Here is a 20,515-nt window from a genome sequence, read left to right on the forward strand (position 1 = left end):
TAGGTATACTCTTGCCTTTGATTCGAGTTGCTGAGAAAATAATGAATTCCCACACATATCTTTTTTTTTTTTTTCTGGGAGAAAACATAAAAGATAGAAAACCAAAAAAAGAAACAAAATAGAGAAAATTTCACATGACTTCAATTCGGTTTTTTTTCTTGTTATTAGTTTTTAATCTTAAATAACTAGTTCTGCATTTATTTAGTTTTTAGACAAAACCAGTAGTTACACGTAGCAACTTAAAGAGCAATGACATATATATTCATTCTGTCTGTTTTCTGTCCGTGGTGAAAAGCACAAAGGAAAATAAGAGCATCAACACAAGAAACGTAGATGTGAAATGTGCCAGTGTGCCATCTACTGCCACACAAGCACTGCAGGACGCTTGCTCCTCCACCTGATAGCCTATTCCCTCAGAATGCTAGCAGGTGGGGTAGGTATTATATCTACTCAGAAATGGGAATTTCCTGACTTTTATTGTGGTGTCCTTGCAACCTTAACATTCCTCTCATGTAGTTTCTTGTTGGAAATAATTCCATCTCTCCAGCTCAAGGTCTGTCTTTAAATGAAATAACTTCACAAGTATTTTTTTTCCAATTACATTATATATCTGAAGCTAAGCCATAAACGGATTTTTTTACCAGTTGACCAGGTTCTGAAAAGGGTTTTATTATTCTAAATTGACCATGACGCTTAGCAATCTCTTCCCTTTTCCATTTCTACTCATGGAAAAGAAATATCAGAATGAGTTTTGATGGCTAGGAATATATGTTTATAGCACTGTGTTTAAACCTGAAAAGTAGCCAAGACGTTCTCATTTGAAAGATTTTCTCAATCATACTCATTTGCAGAAGGCTGAAACCAAAGCTCCTGCCTCTCCATGGCTACAAAGCTTACTTGATATCCACAACCAGACATTCAAAACATCCGTAGCTTGCTTAGGAAAAATAAGCTTCATTTACTTTGCTATGTAAATTATCACAAAAAAATCTGAACTGAAAATACAGTCTATGTTTGCAAATGAACATCAAATAATAAATATTTATGATCTACTTTCAAATAGTTAAAAGTTAAATAGCATAATGAGAACTGTGTTTGGAAGAAAAGAAAAATTTCTGTACACTAAACAGATTTATTATTATACAAGCACATTCTTCTCTTGGAAGTTTTCCGTTTGTTTCAACTACACAGTTACGCATAATTTACTCAGATCTTAACGCTGTTAATTATTATCCCTAAGCTTTTCAACTCATTAAGCCTGTTTATATTTACTACCTTGGCCAATGCCTCAGAGTCACAAAATGGTTCTCATACAGGTATGGTTCCCCCTCTACTTGAGTGTGCATTTCTCAAGTTTTAATGAAGGCAAAGGATGTATCTGTTTTCATTAAGAGTGTTGACCCTTTGCTTTGATTTATGGAGGCTGTTTTAATTGCCTTTCCATCACCTAGGCAGAACTACTAAATATGGAGTTTGAGTCAAAGCAGTGATTTTCTATCCCATTTTCTCTGAGTAACCAGAAGATGGAGCCAAGCACCCACGAACAGCCCATCCCTCACTACCTGGCCTTAGTCGCTCTGCCAGGGGACCGAGGCATGCCAACAGTACCTTATATTCCTGAACCATCCCGTTCTGGTTGTCCTCCGGGGGTGGCTGCCAGGTGACCACGATTGCTGTCCCGTTCCCATCGTTCTTAGTTACTGAAACACTCTGAGGTGGAGCACTAGGAGCTGTTTGTTTGGAAAGAAGGATTGAACAGTTATATTTGTCACACTCAGAAGCGAGGGTTTTAGAGGAAGATGGTTTCTGGGCTATACAAACACACTCTTTTGTGCCCCATCCTTCAATGAGGGCAGCCCTGACTACAGGGTAAAATGATACGGAAGGAAAGTGTGTCAAACTGCAATCAGGCTCCTGGGTTCTGCAGTAGTCTTGCTGTGTAGGACAGGAAAAGGCACACTCATCACTAGACTTTTCAAGCTCAGATACCCTTTACCTGAATGTCACAGTTGAGCATTGAATTCATCATTGGTCTCAAATCATCTTACCCAGCACCAACAGTTTTGAAAAATAAAGACTCTAAACTGACCCAAATCTAAACTTCATTTTCCTCTAGTGTGTAAATAATAATGAATAATATGAAACTTATTAAAATCAGGACAGCATGTGTTAACACAAATATTAACACATTTATAACAATAATTTATGGTTTGCATTTGAAATAGTCCTCCTAAAAATCGGATGCTTAGCTGATGCTTGGGATGAATGCAGCTATGCACACCTCTTGAACCACTTGCAGCAATAAACTGGAGCTACAGGGCATTTATAATGGGGAAGGAGGACAGAAAGGGAAAGGTTGTACACCCTAGCAGAGGCACTGAAGGCACTGGCCACCTTGTATACTCATTATGCCTGTGCAGCAAAAAAAGGAAGAGCTTTATGAACCTTCTCTTTTCAACACATGTATGAGATGGAAATGCATAATTTAGTCCACTATATCTGTTGCCTTCATTCATCTTTTCACTTTGTCTCACTGATTGATCCAGATATAAAAGCCTTCTAAAAAGCATGGTTTCCATTCCCTCAGCTGCAGCGCTTTGATGATTTCTGTGGTGTCTGCTATCTACTCAAGATAGTGATTAGCAAGTGCTTGAATCTAACAGAAGTCACTTGTGACCAGCCCATGAACTCAGCAGGGAGGAGTGCACACTGCAGGGAAGATAAAGAAGCACATTTCCCATTGTGTGTTGGAGGGGATTTTTGCACATCCCTCTCTCTCTGTCTCTCGTGCCTGGCTCTGAATATTTACTTCTGTGTCACCAAACAATTCACATAATGATCAGTCCGACACAGCCTCCTCTGCCACAGATTGCTGCTCTCAAACAGCATGCACTTCAAACAAAATCAAATAATGAACATATCAGAGGAAAGGTGGCCAGACTGTTACTTCAAAAAGGAAAGATGAAGACAGTCTGGCTCCTACTTGCCTTCTTCCAGGGTCTTTGCAAATTTCACTTCACTGTCTGCTCCCTGAAACTCATTAAAAAAAGGGCGGGCCTTGATTTCGTAGTTTACGCCTTTCTTCAGCTCGGGAATGATAACGCTGTTTTTGGTTGGAGTCCTCACTTCAAAGATTAACCACTCTGACTCTCCATAGGATGCTGGTGTAGGCCGGTACAGAATTTTATATCCTTGAATGTACTGGGATTGCTGGTCCACCTGGCAAGACAGCAGAACACAGAACACGTCCATAAACAGACAGGAACCAGGGATGATGCCCGTGACACTGTGCCCGGTCCCTGGGCCACCCGCTTGTGTTACTCAAAGTAAACATCACTGCCACAGCAGACAAAGGCTTCTTGCATTACAGCAAATTACAGGCCTGACTCGCAAGTGCATTAATCTGTTTGATGCTGGTAGAACTGTGCTGGTTTCTCTGGATTTAGAGAGGCATTACAGGCGGATAACAGAGTTGTATAATATGTCTCAGCTCCACGAAACAAACAGTCTTTGCATCCACAGGGTGACACAGCTCGGCACAGGCCAGACTTCTGTCCACCTGAATTTGCACAGCAGTGCAGGGGGCACACAGGGAAAGAGGGATCTACAGTGCCACAGCTCAGCGTGATGAATATGGAGATCAAAGAGAGAGTCTGCCAACTGTCCTGAGATGTCGAAGCTTCCCAAAACCCAAGCAATGAGCACTGCTTCCTGCCTGCCTCACTTTGGAGAAAGTGAATTGGAAGGACAGCCAGCTGGCACCTTCTCCATGGCTGTGGCACTTCCCCCATGTCCACCCCCTCATCAGGAGGATGTTCTGATGGAAGGAAAGGGTTGTTCCAAGAGGGCTCTGGGGAGGCTCATAAAACTCAGTATGGTAACATGGATGAGACTTGGAAACATAGATCAAACTGATGCTTAGTGCTCCTGAGCGCTTTTTAGACCAAAGTAATTTCATATCAACCGTATGGAGAAAAAGATCTTAATGTAAATAAGGGTGTATTCAATATGTTTGGCTATAACTGAAACAGAAAGCTATCATGTACATGTGATCTGTCATGAAGCATACACTATCTTTTAACTACCAATTGAAATTTCTAGTGGATAAGAAAGTCCAATTACAGGCACAATAAAAATTTTTGAAGTGCATCAGACTTTCCCTGTTTTCAAAAAGTCTCATACAGTGATATTAAAAAACTGTGTGCTTGCAATTTTACTCCGAAAAGCAACATATTTCATTTTTAATAATCACATAGAGAATCTGTGTGTTAGCTGAAAGTGAGGTAATGCTTATTTTTGAAACTGTAGAGAAGCCACAGGCTACCCCAGAGACTGACAAAAAAATGCCTTTCTGGAAAAGGTTGTTCTATAAGGAAAGGTCAAGCAAAATCGTGCTAGGAACCTTGAAGATGTTTTAATGTTATTAGCTAAAACAGGAGATTGCCTGCTGCAGGTGGTCATGTTGCAGGTGAGAGTGTAATTACTGTGCAACAGTATTACTGTATTATGGTGCAGCACATATTACTGGTATTCTTGCAGCACTGAGAAGCCCTGGCCATGGACCAGGACTCCTTTGGGCTACGGTTCTTCTACAAAGTCAAAAATCCCTTTGCTCCTGTTCAAAAAACCCTGCCATGACATGGCAGGGGCTGCAGCCTGTGCTCACCCACACTATCCCCGTCAATATATTGACATGTTCAGGCGGAAGTCCTAAAAAGACCTCAAAGCTCACTCTCTATGGTTTTACCCCTGTACCTGGTATAATTACATCCCCAATTTTTTCTTCATTCTGCATTTCATTTTAAAACTGCTCTTCTTTGAATTAAATTTTCTTACCTCATTGTTCACTATTTGCAGTTTCCCACGTTGCTCTCTGTCTTTATTTCTAGCTCTGGATTGCCAAAAGTCTCTCACAGTGAGCCATTTTTAATCCTTTCTCACACTGACGCCTCAGCCTTGTAAGTCTACCTGAATCTTTTTTTATGTATATTCCCATCCTCCTTGCTTCAGGACTCCTAGAGCATTGTTTCCTCACTCCCTCATTTCCTCTGTGATATCCTCCACGTGGCCAACTTCCTGCTGCCTCCCACCACACATCAATGTGACACTGCCCTTTTCATCTCCTCTCTCTGTACCATATGTACTCCCTGGACAGCAGGGAAGCATCGGTTCAGATGAGGCTATATGGATTTGGGTGTGTTTGTCAGTATGTCTGTAGGATGGAGGTAACACTTTCAAACAGAATTATGCAGTATGTCTCCGCACTGGTGACTGACAGACAGGGAAGTGCCCGTGCTATCTCATTAGGGAACTGATACACTCCCTCCTGAAAGCAGTGCAAAGGCTTCAAATGACATGACTTAGGAGGCCTTTGATCAGTCCTTTAGCTTCCAGAGGAGGACTCTGAAACTCGCACCATGTTGTAAACAGCACTCTCTATGGGGACATAGATGGGGAAAACGGGACAAAATTTAATGAAGTAGGAAAGCAAAGCCCAAGTCTCTTCATTCCAGAGAAAAAGGATCTGCAAGCATAAAAACCACACGGCTTCCTGAAGTGTGACTCCACTGCAGTCAAAGCAGGACAATTCAGCAGTACCTGTAACCACCACCATAACACAGATTTATACTCACAGTCCAATGAACTTCAATTGAGGAGGAAGAAAGGATAGTAGGGTTGTGCAGATGTAATACCACGTCACCCAGCTCTCTCTGGACCTGCTTGTGATCCACACCTTGGCTTGTTGGTGGAACATCTGTAATAATTTAAGATTCCATTCTCACAAGTAGATATGATTGTTAAAATAAGTACACGTAAATACAAATGAATATATCAGAAAGTATATGATGCTATCACCTACAAAGTTTACCCTAAGTACTACCCAATCATGTAAGAAAAAACTACATCAAATATTTTCCTGAGCAAATCACCAGTGCTGAGGTGGTACCAAATCAATACACTGCACTTCCTCAGAGAGAAACATGAGGGAAATGCTGCAGAAAAAAGACACACCATACTAAAGGATGGCTTTGGTAAATGGCAAAAGCAGCATTTCTTTATTCTTTCCTGTTGGGAAGAAAAAATGTTCTGCAAATTCCAAGAGATCAGGAAATCTGTAAAGAATGGCAGAACCAGAAGCTGTATCTTCAGATAAATTCCTGGCAAACTTGCTGGTTTTAACTACATAATCATGTAACAACCAAAGAAAAAGAAAAATTTGTCACATGGCTGCAGCTTCTCTGATGGCAAGTGGTTTCTGTAAACAGGAGGCAGAGCCTGGGTGAGTCCTGTCTGCATCTTTTGATACTTGGTCCATCTTATAGCTAGAAGAGTAATTTGTATGAATGAAGGGACAAATTCCTCTCAAAATAAGCAATGGTACAATGGAAACATATTTTTTGCATGTTGAGCCCTTGAAAAGCATATTTAACTGAAATGGATGACTGTCAGAAGCATAAAATTTATAGGGCAGCACTAACACTGTATCTAAAATAGATACATACAATGGACAGCAGAGTGACAGAGTTTCTGTATTGATTTCATACCTCTCTCCTTGATCATTTAATTTTAAAGAAATAGCACGCTGAGTATCATTAAAAATCACAGGCTGAGAAATTCACAAAAAGTACTTGAAATTCTTACTGTTGTTTTTTTTTTTAATTAATCTAATTCCAGATATAGAGTAATGCATTACATAAACTTTGCTCCAGTCCTACTACTTCCCTGCCTGACCTCCTCTAGCGAGAAAGCAACATCAGGAAATCTTCAAGGGTTCTCTTCTCTGAAGATTGGAATTTCCTGGGAATTTCCATAGCTGTCTGCTTTCAAGAAGTGCTAAAGTATACAGAATTTCTGCATATATATATGTACAACTACTGTAATAAGTCACTGCAGGTGTGCAGACTATCTTGAAAGATGAGATGATACATTTACTAAGTGTCTTCTACATCAGTGAGTGCAACAGTTGTAAAACATGCTTTTTGCATGGTGGTCATATTCTCCATTTACCAGCTTTCAATCCTGACTAAATATTAGTAAAACCATTGTAAGGCTGCATCAGGACAAGCCATGAAGCCTGCTTTCCTTCCAGAAATATAGTTCCCATTCACACAAAGCCTATGTCACTCTGAACTTTTATCATACGGTTTCCTCAACATATTTACACGAAGCTGGTATTTCTTCAAAGTTTAAGAAAAAGCAAACTGAGGTTTGCGTGCAGTCTGTGAGTGACAAATCTGGATTCTTAGCAAGCAACACTGATAACAACGAAACAACAAAACAAAAAAACTCTCCGATGAGTCACTGCTTTCTACATGTAGTATGTTCTGCCAAACAGTCCATTTATCAGAGTATTTCCCTCCTCCCGAAGTTTGAAAGCATTAAAGATAGAAGCTTCTGTTTGGAGTGTTGCCTAAACATCACCCTGCTTAGAATGTAAGAGGAAAGTCAGTGGAATAATTAGTTCTATCTTCGCTAGTCATAAAAGATGAGTCATCAGCAATATGAATCAATCTATTCACAGGCTCAGCCATTTGCACATCTGTGCTATACAATGATGTGTGTGTTTCCTTGTTTCAGCTCCAAGCTTCCAAGGCAGGGACTGTCAGTGATAACACCCAAGCATGTGGTTGGTAATGCTGGTAAAGTGCAAAGATGAAGGTAAGTTAGGTTCCTGGACTGGACATGCATTATAGCAAGACAATACCACCCTCTAGACAAAAGTGAACTGGGAAATTTTTGAACTTTTTTAGCTAGACCACAGCTTAAACAAAACTGAAAAGATATTTGAAGAAGAGCAGAACTTCTTTGAAGAACTTGACACTTGACCGTATTTCTTACTGTTGAAGAAGATTTCATGTACTGGTTGTTATTTTCACTGAGGTTTTGAGTGGTTCTCCGGTTTTCAGTTCTACTAGGTGCCCAGAGAACAGTAAAGCTTTTCCACGTTACTATAAACCATTCAGTTGAGTGAACAGAACATTTGCTGTTTCTCAGAATCAGGTCAGTGATCAGCTGATTTGGGACATACACAATACCTCGTCTTCAGGAATGAAACTGCACTACACTCCATGGAGAACAGACTCCTGTAGAACATTGCAGCCTGCCCACATGTGTTGCTCTATTTCCAGGAATCAGGAATCAGTAAAAGGTTACTAAATCTTTCCTTAGTAACAGACTTAGGAACCTGTGCAACCCCTCTGCTGTCTACATATATCCACTGAAATTGTCATCCATCAGGAGAAACGCATAATACCAAAAGACAGCAATGTGAAACTGGTCACTCCCCAGGGGAGATCAGCAAGACTTGCTTTCAGACCAATTACAGAAAAAAGGAGAAGTCACCAAAAGAAAATGCTTTGTTTCCTCTACAGAACTTCCTTTCAAAAACAAACATGTACTTACTTGTGCAAACAAAGAAACAAATATGTAACACAGACACTCTTAATAAGCCAATGGGTCAGTTTCTGCAGCGAGTAGGAAGAGTAGAAAAGCAAACAAACAAAAAAAGTATGATCTGTATCACTTTTCCTTTGAAAAAGAGTATTTCTAGTTTTCCCTTCTTAAGAATCTAAGTATTTCTACTGGGAAAATGCAGGCTTCCAAGTTGCAATGTATTATTCCCTGTACATCATCCAAAGTGTCATTTATTTGCTACAGTGAACACAGCTATTTTTAATTTTATATTACAGTTGGATTCAGTCCATAGCTGGACTTCAGTCACAGCTGGAGTTGGTGGATGACTCCTTCATCCACTTATACCCAGCCTTTTCTTTCATTTGGCTATCTGTAAGCATTGTCTCTCTTCCCTACTATTTTACTTCCAACAGTTGTATTATTGAAATACTTTTAACGTACTGCCAAAAACTCTTCTTTACTGGCTCATGATGTCAAATTCCTTCAAATTTTAAACTTTTCTCTTTCCTAACGCAGCAGAAATCAACTTAGATTACGTAATTTTTCTCTCTCTGTCTCAGTCCTAAGCCTCATTTGATTCACTGAACATAGTAATAATGTTTCCATGGAATTTGAGGATTTGTGTGGTAACTCAGAAAAACAGAGATTACTTTTGTTACTAACAGGAGCTGCTATTCTGCAAGATGTAACTATCTTTGGATAAGAGATACTAGGGTTCCCTTAGGCAACGCAACATGCTGTCAGAGTCTGTGTTATAGAGAAATGCAATTTTAAACACAGTAGTTTACTATAGTACACATTATAGCCAGGACAGGCAGACAGTCAAAAGCTACCAGAACTCCTGCATCTCGTATCGCTTAGTCCACTTGTGACAGCTGCTGTGGACACACAAAATGTTCAGTATCAAAAGCTTACCTTGAGTTTTCACCGGATCAGATATTTGGCTTGGGTCGCTTAGTCCATATGCATTAGCTGCTCTCACAAGGAACAGATAAATTGCATTAGGTTTTAGCCCTTTAACTGCAAAACTCTCCATTTTCACATTTTCAGCTACAGTTTGCCAGCTGCTCCCAGATGCATGGCTAAGGATAAAACACACATACACCAGCAGGTTAGCACGTGCTTCTTTAATAACATATTAAACACAAAGGTACATAGAGCAAGATCACAAGACTCGTATACCTGAAGGCCTCAATTATGTAAGAGGTTGGTGTTGCACCTGAATTCAAATTAGGTTGCCATGACAATGTCACTGTATTTCTGCTGACATCTGTAACCTCGGGTTTTGACGGAGCACTAGGAATCAAGTTTGGGTCAGTGGGTCTTGGTGGCTGCACTGGGACTCCAAACTCTGACAAAGGAGAGAGAGAAATGCTGAATATGGACAGGACGCAGCTGTAAGCTAAGTGCTGTTCACATTTGCACTGGCAATTTATGACAGAGTCAGATAACTTCTGCATTTCAATTGCTGATTTTCCTTTATGTATTCTCTCCTTGCAGAGGAACCCTAATTGATTTACCTTGGACCTCGATGTATGCACTCCATGTAGCTTCACCACTCGGGGTTGAAGCGATGCAGGTGTACCGGCCGGTGTCGCCCAGCTGAATGGGGAAAGAGCAGAATAAATATTTGAAACAATCAGGCACTCAGTGGGCTAGAAAAGTAATTACAGCTCTCTATGTACCCCCATGAATATGGATGAATGTATAAGAGGCTGCAAAAACTTCGAACTACAAACTTCTTCCATTAGAAGTTATGATTTCGTGCGCTGCAGAAGGAAAATGGGTATTTATTTCTGAGCAGTCACAATAGAATTGGAAAAGCTGCACATTCTAATTTAGTGTTGACTATTCTGTAATGAACAAAGTGAAAGCAGATTTTGTAGCATTTATTCCTTACTCTGCAGAGGTCCTAACAAATAAATTGAGAAGGAACTCAGATGACAAGACCCCATGCAACTGTCAACCCTCTACATAAGTAATGCCTGGGGATTTATCAGGACTGAGCACTGGAGAACATGCCATCCTTAAATCAAAGCTTAAATATTCCACAGGGTACACATGGGGTTCCCTGTGTTAGTATAAATTTCAATCTACAGCAGACCCAAAAAGGAATCTCCATATGCTATTCTCATCCAGTCTTGAATGTTGGATTATTTGTCCATATGTGACTTAATCACATTTCATAAGAGTTTCTTTTTTTCCCCCCCAAAAGAAATGCTATCCTCCTAAGGTCCCAGCCTCACCAGATGAGTTGGACAGAAGTGATCAAAAATCAGAGGTTCAAACTCTAAGCCAGTTTAACTTGTAACTGGCAACAGGGCAACTCTAGGGAATATGGTAAAGTGATGTATTCAGCCTAATTTCAAAAAATTACTACATTTCAAAACACAGAAAAGATGGCAGAGAATAAGCCATTCATTTGAAAATTGAACATTTTTAAAACATTTTACAGTGTGCAAGGCATGACCAGCAGCAGTGCTGACCAGGTACTAGAACTCCCTGAGGAGTATTTGACAAGTGGTTAACCATTTTAAACTATGGTACACTGAGGAGTGAATATGTTTAAGCACTAAAAACTCTTTTGAAAAAGCTGTGTACATGGCTCTATTACTACTGTACGCTGAACAAAGGTTTTCTTTATAAACATTTGAATTAACTAGATAATTTTAATCCGTTAGTGCTAAAGCCCAAATAATTTAATGATTTGTCTTACTGAAATACAAGTTTTGCTTTCCCTTTCATGTTTCAAGTATGAAATAATTCCCTTAATTAATATCTTTTAAAAAGCATTTTTCCTTATGAAATCTGAAATAACGTGCCCTAGGCAGGTGTTAAGCGTAAAGAATGAACTATCTGAAAACACGAAGTATCATTTCATATTTTCATACATTTATGCAACATCTCATTAATTCTAAATGCAGGATTTACTACATCTAAAGTGCCTGGAGGTGAAAAAAAAACAAAATGAAATGAACAACAAGGAAACCCACTGGCCATTTCAAGCTACCTTGGCATATCGGATCTGCAACGCTCCCGTCTCCAACTGCTTGATGCGAGAGTCCTGGGTGGAAACGAGGATTCCATCCTTTTTCCAGAGGATAGTGGGCATTAAAGTGCCTGTGGCCACACAGTTCAGCACTAAAGTACCATCTACAGCTACGGTCTGATTCACAGGACCCTGTCGAATGACAGGGGGAGGCCGGTCTGCAATCACTGCCAGGAGAAACAACAGGAAAGAGATTTCTGCAACTGGAAGCAATTTTCTAATCATCTAAGCAACAGCAGTTGCTTGAGGCTTTGAAACAAACTAAAGATAATTAAACAAGTAATTAAAGTTGGAGGCATGCATTACTCAGGGCAGGGTGCATTATAATGATGCACAACTACGGAAATTTAAAATGATTCCCAACACAGGATTTTCAGAACGTAGAGAGTATTGCACATTTCACTGTGGTATCCGCTAGGCACTCTCTATTCCAATCTCTTTATAAAGTGATAATGGAAAATGAAAGGACTTCCCAAATTCTTTCATCTTCTACCATTTGGCAGGCCTGCATAACAGAACTCATACTTTCAGCATTTAAAGACAAGAGAAAAAGGACGTGGGCTGTCAGGGGATAACCTTACAAATGCGTACTACTTAAAAAAACATTCATCACGTTCCAGCAACTCATCTTGGTGCTGCTTCCTAATCGGGAGATGTCCAGCAGTGGGGTAAAGTAAACACAAAGCTAATGGATAGAACTACCATATTAAAGAAATTTCAACTCAGAAATATTTTTCCAGTAGTTTCTGACTTTTAGTTCTGTGATGACTTAATCTGTCAACATGACTTCAAAGCCACAAAGAAAATCCCACAGCGTGTTTACATCAATTTTAATGCATCTTTCATGGGTTATTTAATAACTGTACAGAGAAAGGTATAAAGCAGTCTCAGTATTCACAGTAAAGAATGACTGTCTACATGATTGTCTACCAAAAAAAGAGGTAAAAGTTATCTTATTGTGTTTCAGTGATCTGTTGTATCTGTACCATCCAAGATCACATGGACTGATGATCTGAAAATAGCCATAACTTTAAATGACATAAATCTGTTCAGCAGTGTCACGGGGCTCACGTAACTTAAAAACTGGTTTGGTAGCTGAAATACAAACCTGAAGTTCTGATAATTTGTGAACATCAGATATTTCTAAATTACTTTTCATAACAACAGACAGAGTGTTAGTACTGCTTTTTTTGGCTAAATTCCAACACCCATAATTTCATTTGCATGTTCGAATGACACTCTGTTTTTAACTGCTTAATTTATCCTTTAGTTCTTGTCTCAACCTGTTGCATTGCACTGTGAGGCCATTAGTATCTTTCTCTGCAGAGACAGTCAAAAATAAGCCCATCTAAAATTCGTATTTGACTTTGACATGTTTGTAATCAGCTTTGCAGTTGCCAGTGGCAAGAGTCTGACCCATCTGTGCTCTAGAGGAGAAATCCAATGCCACTGAAATTCACAGTTAATTTAAGTGCCACTGAAGTTGATGGCAATTTCTATTATCTTTAAGAATACCTAGGTATCATTCAGTATATCCTGTCTTCACTTTCATGAAAGTACCAAAAAAATTACTGTCCCAAGACACTAGAGAAAACAACTACCCATCAAATATCCATATATCAGATATATCAGATATCCATATACCTTAAAATCATATCTCTCTATATATCTATCATATATTTACCTACCATATATATCATATATCCATATATCCAGACTTATAATCCAGTGCATAGAGTAAAGAAAATATATTTAAACTGGTTTTTTCCAAGTTCAGATGACATAGGTCACTAGCCAAAAAACTCTTCCATTTTCTTAATTTTCTATTTTAAGTTTATCTCTCACTTTGCCACAGCCTTCTCCCCAGTGAAAAAATTGGATAAAAGAGGATCACAAAATGTGGCTTATCACTTGTGAGAAACCAGAAAGGATGTAGTCCTATTCTTCCAATCTAAGTTCAGGGTGTGTAAATAAAAAATTTTATTCTCCACGTTCACTGCATGTTTCTAGTACTGCATTATTTCTATGTTTTCTGTAGTGCAAAAGGCTATTTTATATAAACTATTCTCAGACAACAGCTTCCCTCCTCTTAGAGTCTCTGCACTTATCCTCTTTCTCCATAAGTGCTAAGATTAATATTTTCCCTGAGTATCTTTGCTGTTAAAAATATGGAGTATTTCTCATAATTAGAAACTGGTCTCACATTAGCATGCAGTACTGCTTGTAGTCATGCTCCCTGTAGCTTTTTCATCCTAATTTTTTTCCCAACTACTCCTAAAAAGAGAGTATGTTATCCTGCTGATCACCAGGTTGAGTTTTTTTCATTGCTAAAATGGAATATTAAAAAATAGGGGAGATGCTAAGCAAATGGACACACAGTAACAGGGATAAAGAGCGAGTCAGGAAGTAATCTGAAAGTAAACTCAATGTAGTAGGGGAAGGTAAAAAAAAGTCAGATAAACATTAACAGATTTGACAAAAATCCATAAACTGAATGTACTTACCAAATACAAAATGGAAATAGAGTGTAACACAATATCCAGAATTTTAAACCCCTGACAGAGACGGCCAAAATAGGATTTTTATGTTCAAAGACACATGCAATCCACATTTATACAAAGCAGATTTCAAAGCAGTGTCACATCACTCCACTGCTGTCTTCAAAACAAAAACAAAAACTTGGAAATGATAAAGTGAATCCATGATTACCGTCTGTAACTTCCAAGTAGGCTTTTGTTATGATACTTCCTGCAACATTTAAAGTCTGGCAGATATAGTACCCAACATCAGATCTCTGGACATTGGTGATAGTGAGGTCTCCTGTCTGGGAAACTGAAAATCGGCTGGATGACTGAGGGGGCTGGTATGAGAAAAGCAGATTCTGCAAGATGTACAGGAAAGAAAACGAGGAGGGGGAAAAAGGGTTAAACAAATTCAAACATCAGTAATCTTAACTTTCATATATCTAAACAAATCAATCTTTTTACATTATACAGAAAACTTGCGGTTCTTCCTGTCTTAAGCATGTCTATACCACAATGTGATATTCTATAGGATCTTTCGTGATAAAATAGGTGCAGATATGCACACATAATTGTGTAAGATTTTTGGGAATGTTCTAACATCCTCTATGGTTAATGTCAGATGTTGCACAAAGTTAAACAGACGCTAGTGAAGATGTGATATGTACAGATACCACAATGGTGCAAGCAACTGTGGTGAACCTCAGTAATTTGCTTTTATGTTCTTTTTTAGAACTTGCTCCAGGGCATTCGATTTCTTTCATTTAAATGCAGATGTTGGTTTACTTATCTGTATTTTAACATCTGCCTTCCTAAGAATGGAGAAGTTTTTTAAAAAAAAGAGATACTGAGCTTAGTTCACAGAATTTTCGGAGTTGGAAGGGACCTACAAAATCATTGAGTCCAACTCTTAAGTGAATGGTCTGTATGGGGACCGAACCCACAACCTTGGCATTATAAGCACCATGCTCTAACTGATGTTCTTTAGCTCTTGCTAATCATAGTGTTTGTGTTTTATGAAAAGTCTTATGATACAGAAGTAAATTCTATGCCTTTTTAGATAGTTTTGGTATGAAGTACATAGTATTTACCAACACTGGTCAAAAATCAGAATGGCAATCAAAATAATATAAGCCCTTTGTACCAAATACTGAATCCAAATTTCTAATACTGTCTGAAAAATTTGTGAATGGAAATACTTAGAGGTTACAGAGGCTATTTTTTAACTCTCTTTCTTGTTTAATTACATTTTGCATTTCCAAAAATCATCCAAAGGAATGGGACACAACATTCCTCTACTTCAGTATTAGCAAACCCTATTTGTTGACCTCCTCTTTCAGTTCCTTCAATCATCACAAGTGGTCATCACTCAGCAGAGCCAAAAATGAGCCAAAAAAAATGATGTTCTAGACAACACTTGGTAAAATAAAAAAATAAATAAACAAGATCCAGTTAATACAAAAATATAATAATAATATTCTGGTATACTTATACCATTGAAGATTATCATCTGAATTTGGTTTGTAGCCTAGTTGTACTTAGGTATTCAGACAGAAATGTTGCAAATGGAGTAAAGAAGCCAATCTCTAAGTGTTCTCAATTTCTCTGACCTATTGTTTTGTAACACAAAGAACCCTGTCATATGCTATTGCACCATTCATTCCTTCATTCACAGGAAAACCAGAATCCCATATTCCTTCTTTCCTTCCAATAAAGAATACTTTGTGTCACATCCCTCCTTCAAAAGATGACTCTGAAAGAAAACTGTGATTCTCTTGCTGTGCTATATTGTGTTTCACCCACTGGCTTTCAAGATCCTTTACAAAGAGGCTGGAAATAATTTTCCCGCTCATTCAAATAAGGAACCTGGGAGAAAAAGTGACCTATTCAGGTATGGTCCGTCAATCAACTGATGGAGTGGGAAAGTAGATTTCCTCAGCCCATAACTAGAGTCCTACCCATGCAGTGATGCAGATCAATACAGCAAATGGGTTAGTTTGCCAGACACTCAAAAACACATGGTAAACTAACAGCTGTACCACAAACCCAGAGAGAAACTTTCTGAAAACCTGGGAGTATTTGGGGGTTTCCAACAAACTTTAAGAGATGGAGGTGGAGATGACTTATGCTAAAAGTTCTCCCTGTTGGATGAATTAGATTATCATAGCAGTGAAACACGGAATGTTTCTAGTTGATTTATAGATTTATTTTTTTACACTCATGGAGAAAATGGGAGACAGCAAAACAAAGACATCCCTCTTAGTAGGGCTGTCATCACACAGAAAGTACGTGACTTAGAAGAAAGGAATAAATATCCAACAATTCCAAGCTCTAAACCTGTTTTCCACACCTTTAAAAGGATAAATGAAATATTTTTCTCTCATGTGAAATCACCACAGGAAGAAGGGAGAGAAAGGCTGTTTTACCTGACTTCCCTCTCTCCGCCAAAAGATGGCTGGCTGAGGGTTCCCAGTTGCTTCACACTGGAAAGTCACCGTTCTCCCCAGTGCAGCTACCTGATCTCGAGGCTTTACAACAAACTGTGGAGGCTCTGAAAGGAAAGCACCGAAAAACCAAAAAATAAATCACACTGCTATCAACCAATTCAAAAGAACAATTAGCCTACTGACTTAAAGTGGTGCAAACCAGAAAAGTTTCTTTAATAAGGAGAGGCAGCACAAAGACACATCGGTCTCTAACGGCCTTGGCATAGCTCAGATGATTTTTTTAGTGTCTGGACCTCCCAATTAAAACTGTGCAACATGTGGTTTTACTGCTGACCGTGTGTACAAGGAAATAAATCCCACCAACTTGATGAGACAACTTGCAGAGCAACAGTCACCAATACAAACAAATCTGTTACAATTTGCTTTTTAAAGGACGAATAGGGCTGCAAGTCAGAATGGAGAAACCTTCGAGGGACGACTGGCCCAGAGGACACACTTTGTTAAGGACTGCAAGAAAGACTGCTGAGTAACCACAAAGTCAGGCCTACATGTACAAAATTCATCATCTTTGATTTAGGAAAACTGAGGAGAGAAAAAGCCCTTAATTGCTTATATAAGAGACTTTTGATGTAGTTGTGGACTCAAAAAAACTTAAAAGCCCAAGAAATACCATTTGACAAATTATAACCACTTAAAATCTTCAGTTCAAACACTGAAAAGGAATGAATTTAAAGGAACAGCAGAGCTAAATGTCTTCCTCATTTACATAGGCAAGAGCATGTTCAAACAAAATATATATGCAAATGAAGGTAAATTTGAAACATCTGCTCAGCCTAACGTTATAAATACTGCCAGCACTGTCCAAACTGTTTGACTTGTACAGGCCTCAACAACCTCTTCATCCAGTGGTAAACAGAATGTCAGAAAATCATGTCAGTCACAGCAAAAAAAAAATATCAGCATAGATGACAGCATTAGATATCTTGGTGGTGCTAGCACAGAAAAAAAATCTAGTGTGTTTTATATGCTGTTAACTCTTATTTCTTAAAAAATGTGCATTCAATGAAAGCCCATTTACTTATTCATTTCCAATTTCTTCTGATCATCTGTCGAAAACTAATTATGTTTTCCTTCTTCTTTGGACTGAGAATAAAGGGGATGTTTTGTATCTGACTTCAATAACTCGAACACTTTTTGGTGTTTGGTTTTTTCTATTTTTTCTTCCTAAGATTTACGTATTTACAAGATTTTTCATTAGAAACGATGTAATACATATAATTCAAAGACATGCTTTATAATAATGAGTTTTACAAATATCAAGCTATTGTGGCTTTATCTAGAATAAATTCAATAACACTCAAGTCCTTTCTAAAAAAAAAAATCACTTTCAGTGTTCCTGTGGGCCAAGATTTGCATTTATCTGTTCCCTACGCCTTGTGTTTCTGCTCCCTAGTGAGTTCACATCAGAATATACTCTTCCTATTACCCTCCATCTTTCAGAGGAATTTTTAAAGCATAACATAATATTATGTACATTTGGATGCAAATGCTACCTTCCCTAGCATTTCCTTAGATAAGAAACTATGCAAAGTGAAGGTAAGATTGACCTACAGTAATTAGCAGACTTCAAAACATTTAGCTCTGAAACACTCAACCAGTACCTTGGAAAAAGATGTGGGAACACTTTGAGATGACAGCAGGTTTCATTTAGAACAGAAGGTGAACTGGTTGGGGGTTTGCCACAGGGTTGTAAGGTATGATGGGGAAAATGGAGATGAGGGTGAAGCACCTTTGTTATTCTCTTAGATTCTAATAACGAGAATAAATTTAGCACCGAGTTGAATTTAGGGCTTGGTTGATTCTATACTAGACTGTGACACAATGTTGCACAAAATGGATCTGAGGTTCATAAATCCTGTGGTAGTGCAGAGGATTTATAAGGTTTTAGATTTTGTTGTACTTGAGGATGGATACAGCTATAAAGAGATATTTTTTCTGACCACTGGAGAAATAGTTGAATGGTTCTGTTTGTAGACGACTGTTCAGGGACTACTGAATACAAAAAAGAAGGGGGAATTTAGTCTTACAGGCAAGCATGGTAGAATTTATAAAATGTAAATATGCACATGTTTCTCTAGATATTATTCTAAGTATGTATTTGTATGGATATTATTCTAAATATATATGCATATTACCCAGATATGTATTATTCTAAATCTATTCCCATTCAGGTAAATAATAAAAGTCTTATTAGCTTCAATGTCAGAATAATTGAAGCAGGGTTAAGTGAAACTGTTATTAAATTCCATTCAACGTTAACTGTACTGGAAGCATTTTTTTTAATGCCAGTTTGATTTCACACCTTGGGTCACACACATGTGGTATGTAATGATAAGACTGTAAAAGATGCCAAAATAATAATCCATGTAAAGAAAGAACAACTTTTATCCTTGAGGCCTCTGAACCAAACATTATTTTTTATAGGACACTTTGAAGTTCAACTAATGCAGTCACCGAAGAAAGAAGACATTAGGATTTGACTCATTTACATCACATAAAAACAGACAGAAAGTTTGCAACCCATTACCTTTCTCTTTGCCATTAAGTTACCCATACTTCATGCAGAATTTATTCTGTTCGATGTGTCTTGTCAATAACAAGTAAAAGATGGGAGCTGACTGGTTGAAGGACATGGAAGGGGATGGATGGGAAGGGGAGGAGAAGTTCCCGTCACAGTGACACGATGACTAGAAGATGGCCAATAAAATTTCAACTTACCAGACACAACTAAAAACAAAAACAAAACAAAAAGAAAACATGGAATAAATAAAATTGAATAGACATGAAACAAAGCAAAGAATAAAGCAAAACTAAAAAAAAAAAAAAAAAAGGAAAAAAAAGATCCTTGGTAAGGACCTTAGAAAACACATATATACATTCTGATATATGAAAAATAAGTTTAAAATGTTAAACCACATATTTTTAATTTCTTTTTAAGCAGCAGTCTTTCAAATACCTAAAGCAGGTGGTAGAGGAAAATGGGTAATAGACTGAAATAATGATCAGGCAGTCTGGGTTCTGTTCCAAGCCTTTCTAATGAACTGTTGTGTAACCCGGAGTAAAATTTTTTTTTTTACATTATCATTATTCCTCTGCATCAAGAGCTTTCCATGGCAAAATAACTTAAAATCTCTAGTAAATATTGCTCTGAAATGTTGCTGAAATGGAACAGTGACATTTACACCCTTTCTAAAGCATCCAAACATTTACAAACGGAATATTTTTTTCTGAAGTTACCAGAAAGTACAAAAGAAAGTTTATTAAAAAATTAATAATATGCTAAGGCATTTAGCCCACACACGAACCTCTTTAGTAGAGGACTGCCGTGTCAAGGTCATAATGCTTGCTATTAAATGTAAATTAAAAGTAAACCACAATTAAAATTAATTTGAAAAGATTCTTAACTCTTTTCTTTGCCCCCCAAACCTCAATTTCATTAAAATATTCAAACCCAGACATTTATTGCAAAATATTAGATTTTCCAATGGAAATGGTCAGCAGTTAATTATCAAACATTAAATTATCCTTCAACCATAGCTGAAAATTTTCATAAACTTCGAAATGGCACAGATCCTGGCAGGCTAATTTGACTTGTAAAAGAAAGGCATGTTAGAAAGCATTCCAACCACATATCACTGATGGAAAGAACAGATTGAAAATAAAAACCTAACAATAATGCATTTTGAAAATATACACAGACACTGACAAAAAAAAAAAAGTTACTCAAAAAAGGGTAGTTGGTGTAAGATAATTACAGTAGAAGTCCAAAAATATATAATTTTTTAAATGCACATTAAAAATAGTGAGCCCTTCTGCACTTTGGTGCTCTTTATGTTGCAGGTAAAACAACTGTTGTTCAGCAAGGGTAAAGGTACACTGTCATATCAAGCAGCTAAGCACCCTCAATACAGCATCCTCTGATAAACACATTCAGGAAACCAACAATAATCAAATTTGCCAACATTCACTAGGCATGAGGAATAGTGGCTTCCTGCTGAATGAACAGAGGGGACTCCAGGTGT

General features: G+C 38.0%; 1 protein-coding gene across 6 annotated transcripts in view; it reads right to left on the reverse strand.

Moving 5' to 3' along the window:
* ROBO1 (roundabout guidance receptor 1) overlaps window positions 1-20,515 on the reverse strand; it is a 711,169-nt gene that overhangs the window by 45,712 nt on the left and 644,942 nt on the right. For 5 of the 6 annotated variants that reach the window (XM_032679894.1, XM_032679895.1, XM_032679892.1 and 2 more), the window contains 10 exons: window positions 19,212-19,220; window positions 16,413-16,537; window positions 14,174-14,345; window positions 11,426-11,631; window positions 9,936-10,017; window positions 9,598-9,766; window positions 9,331-9,497; window positions 5,634-5,755; window positions 2,988-3,219; window positions 1,609-1,730 (listed from right to left, as the gene is read on the reverse strand). In XM_032679894.1, the coding sequence (XP_032535785.1) occupies window positions 1,609-1,730; window positions 2,988-3,219; window positions 5,634-5,755; window positions 9,331-9,497; window positions 9,598-9,766; window positions 9,936-10,017; window positions 11,426-11,631; window positions 14,174-14,345; window positions 16,413-16,537; window positions 19,212-19,220 (1,406 nt within the window). The remainder of the gene's footprint in view (window positions 1-1,608; window positions 1,731-2,987; window positions 3,220-5,633; window positions 5,756-9,330; window positions 9,498-9,597; window positions 9,767-9,935; window positions 10,018-11,425; window positions 11,632-14,173; window positions 14,346-16,412; window positions 16,538-19,211; window positions 19,221-20,515) is intronic. The other variant, XM_032679893.1, reaches the window with a different exon arrangement.

Source organism: Chiroxiphia lanceolata, chromosome 2 (genome assembly GCF_009829145.1).
Source record: "Chiroxiphia lanceolata isolate bChiLan1 chromosome 2, bChiLan1.pri, whole genome shotgun sequence".
In the NCBI taxonomy this organism is placed as follows: Eukaryota; Metazoa; Chordata; class Aves; order Passeriformes; family Pipridae; genus Chiroxiphia; species Chiroxiphia lanceolata.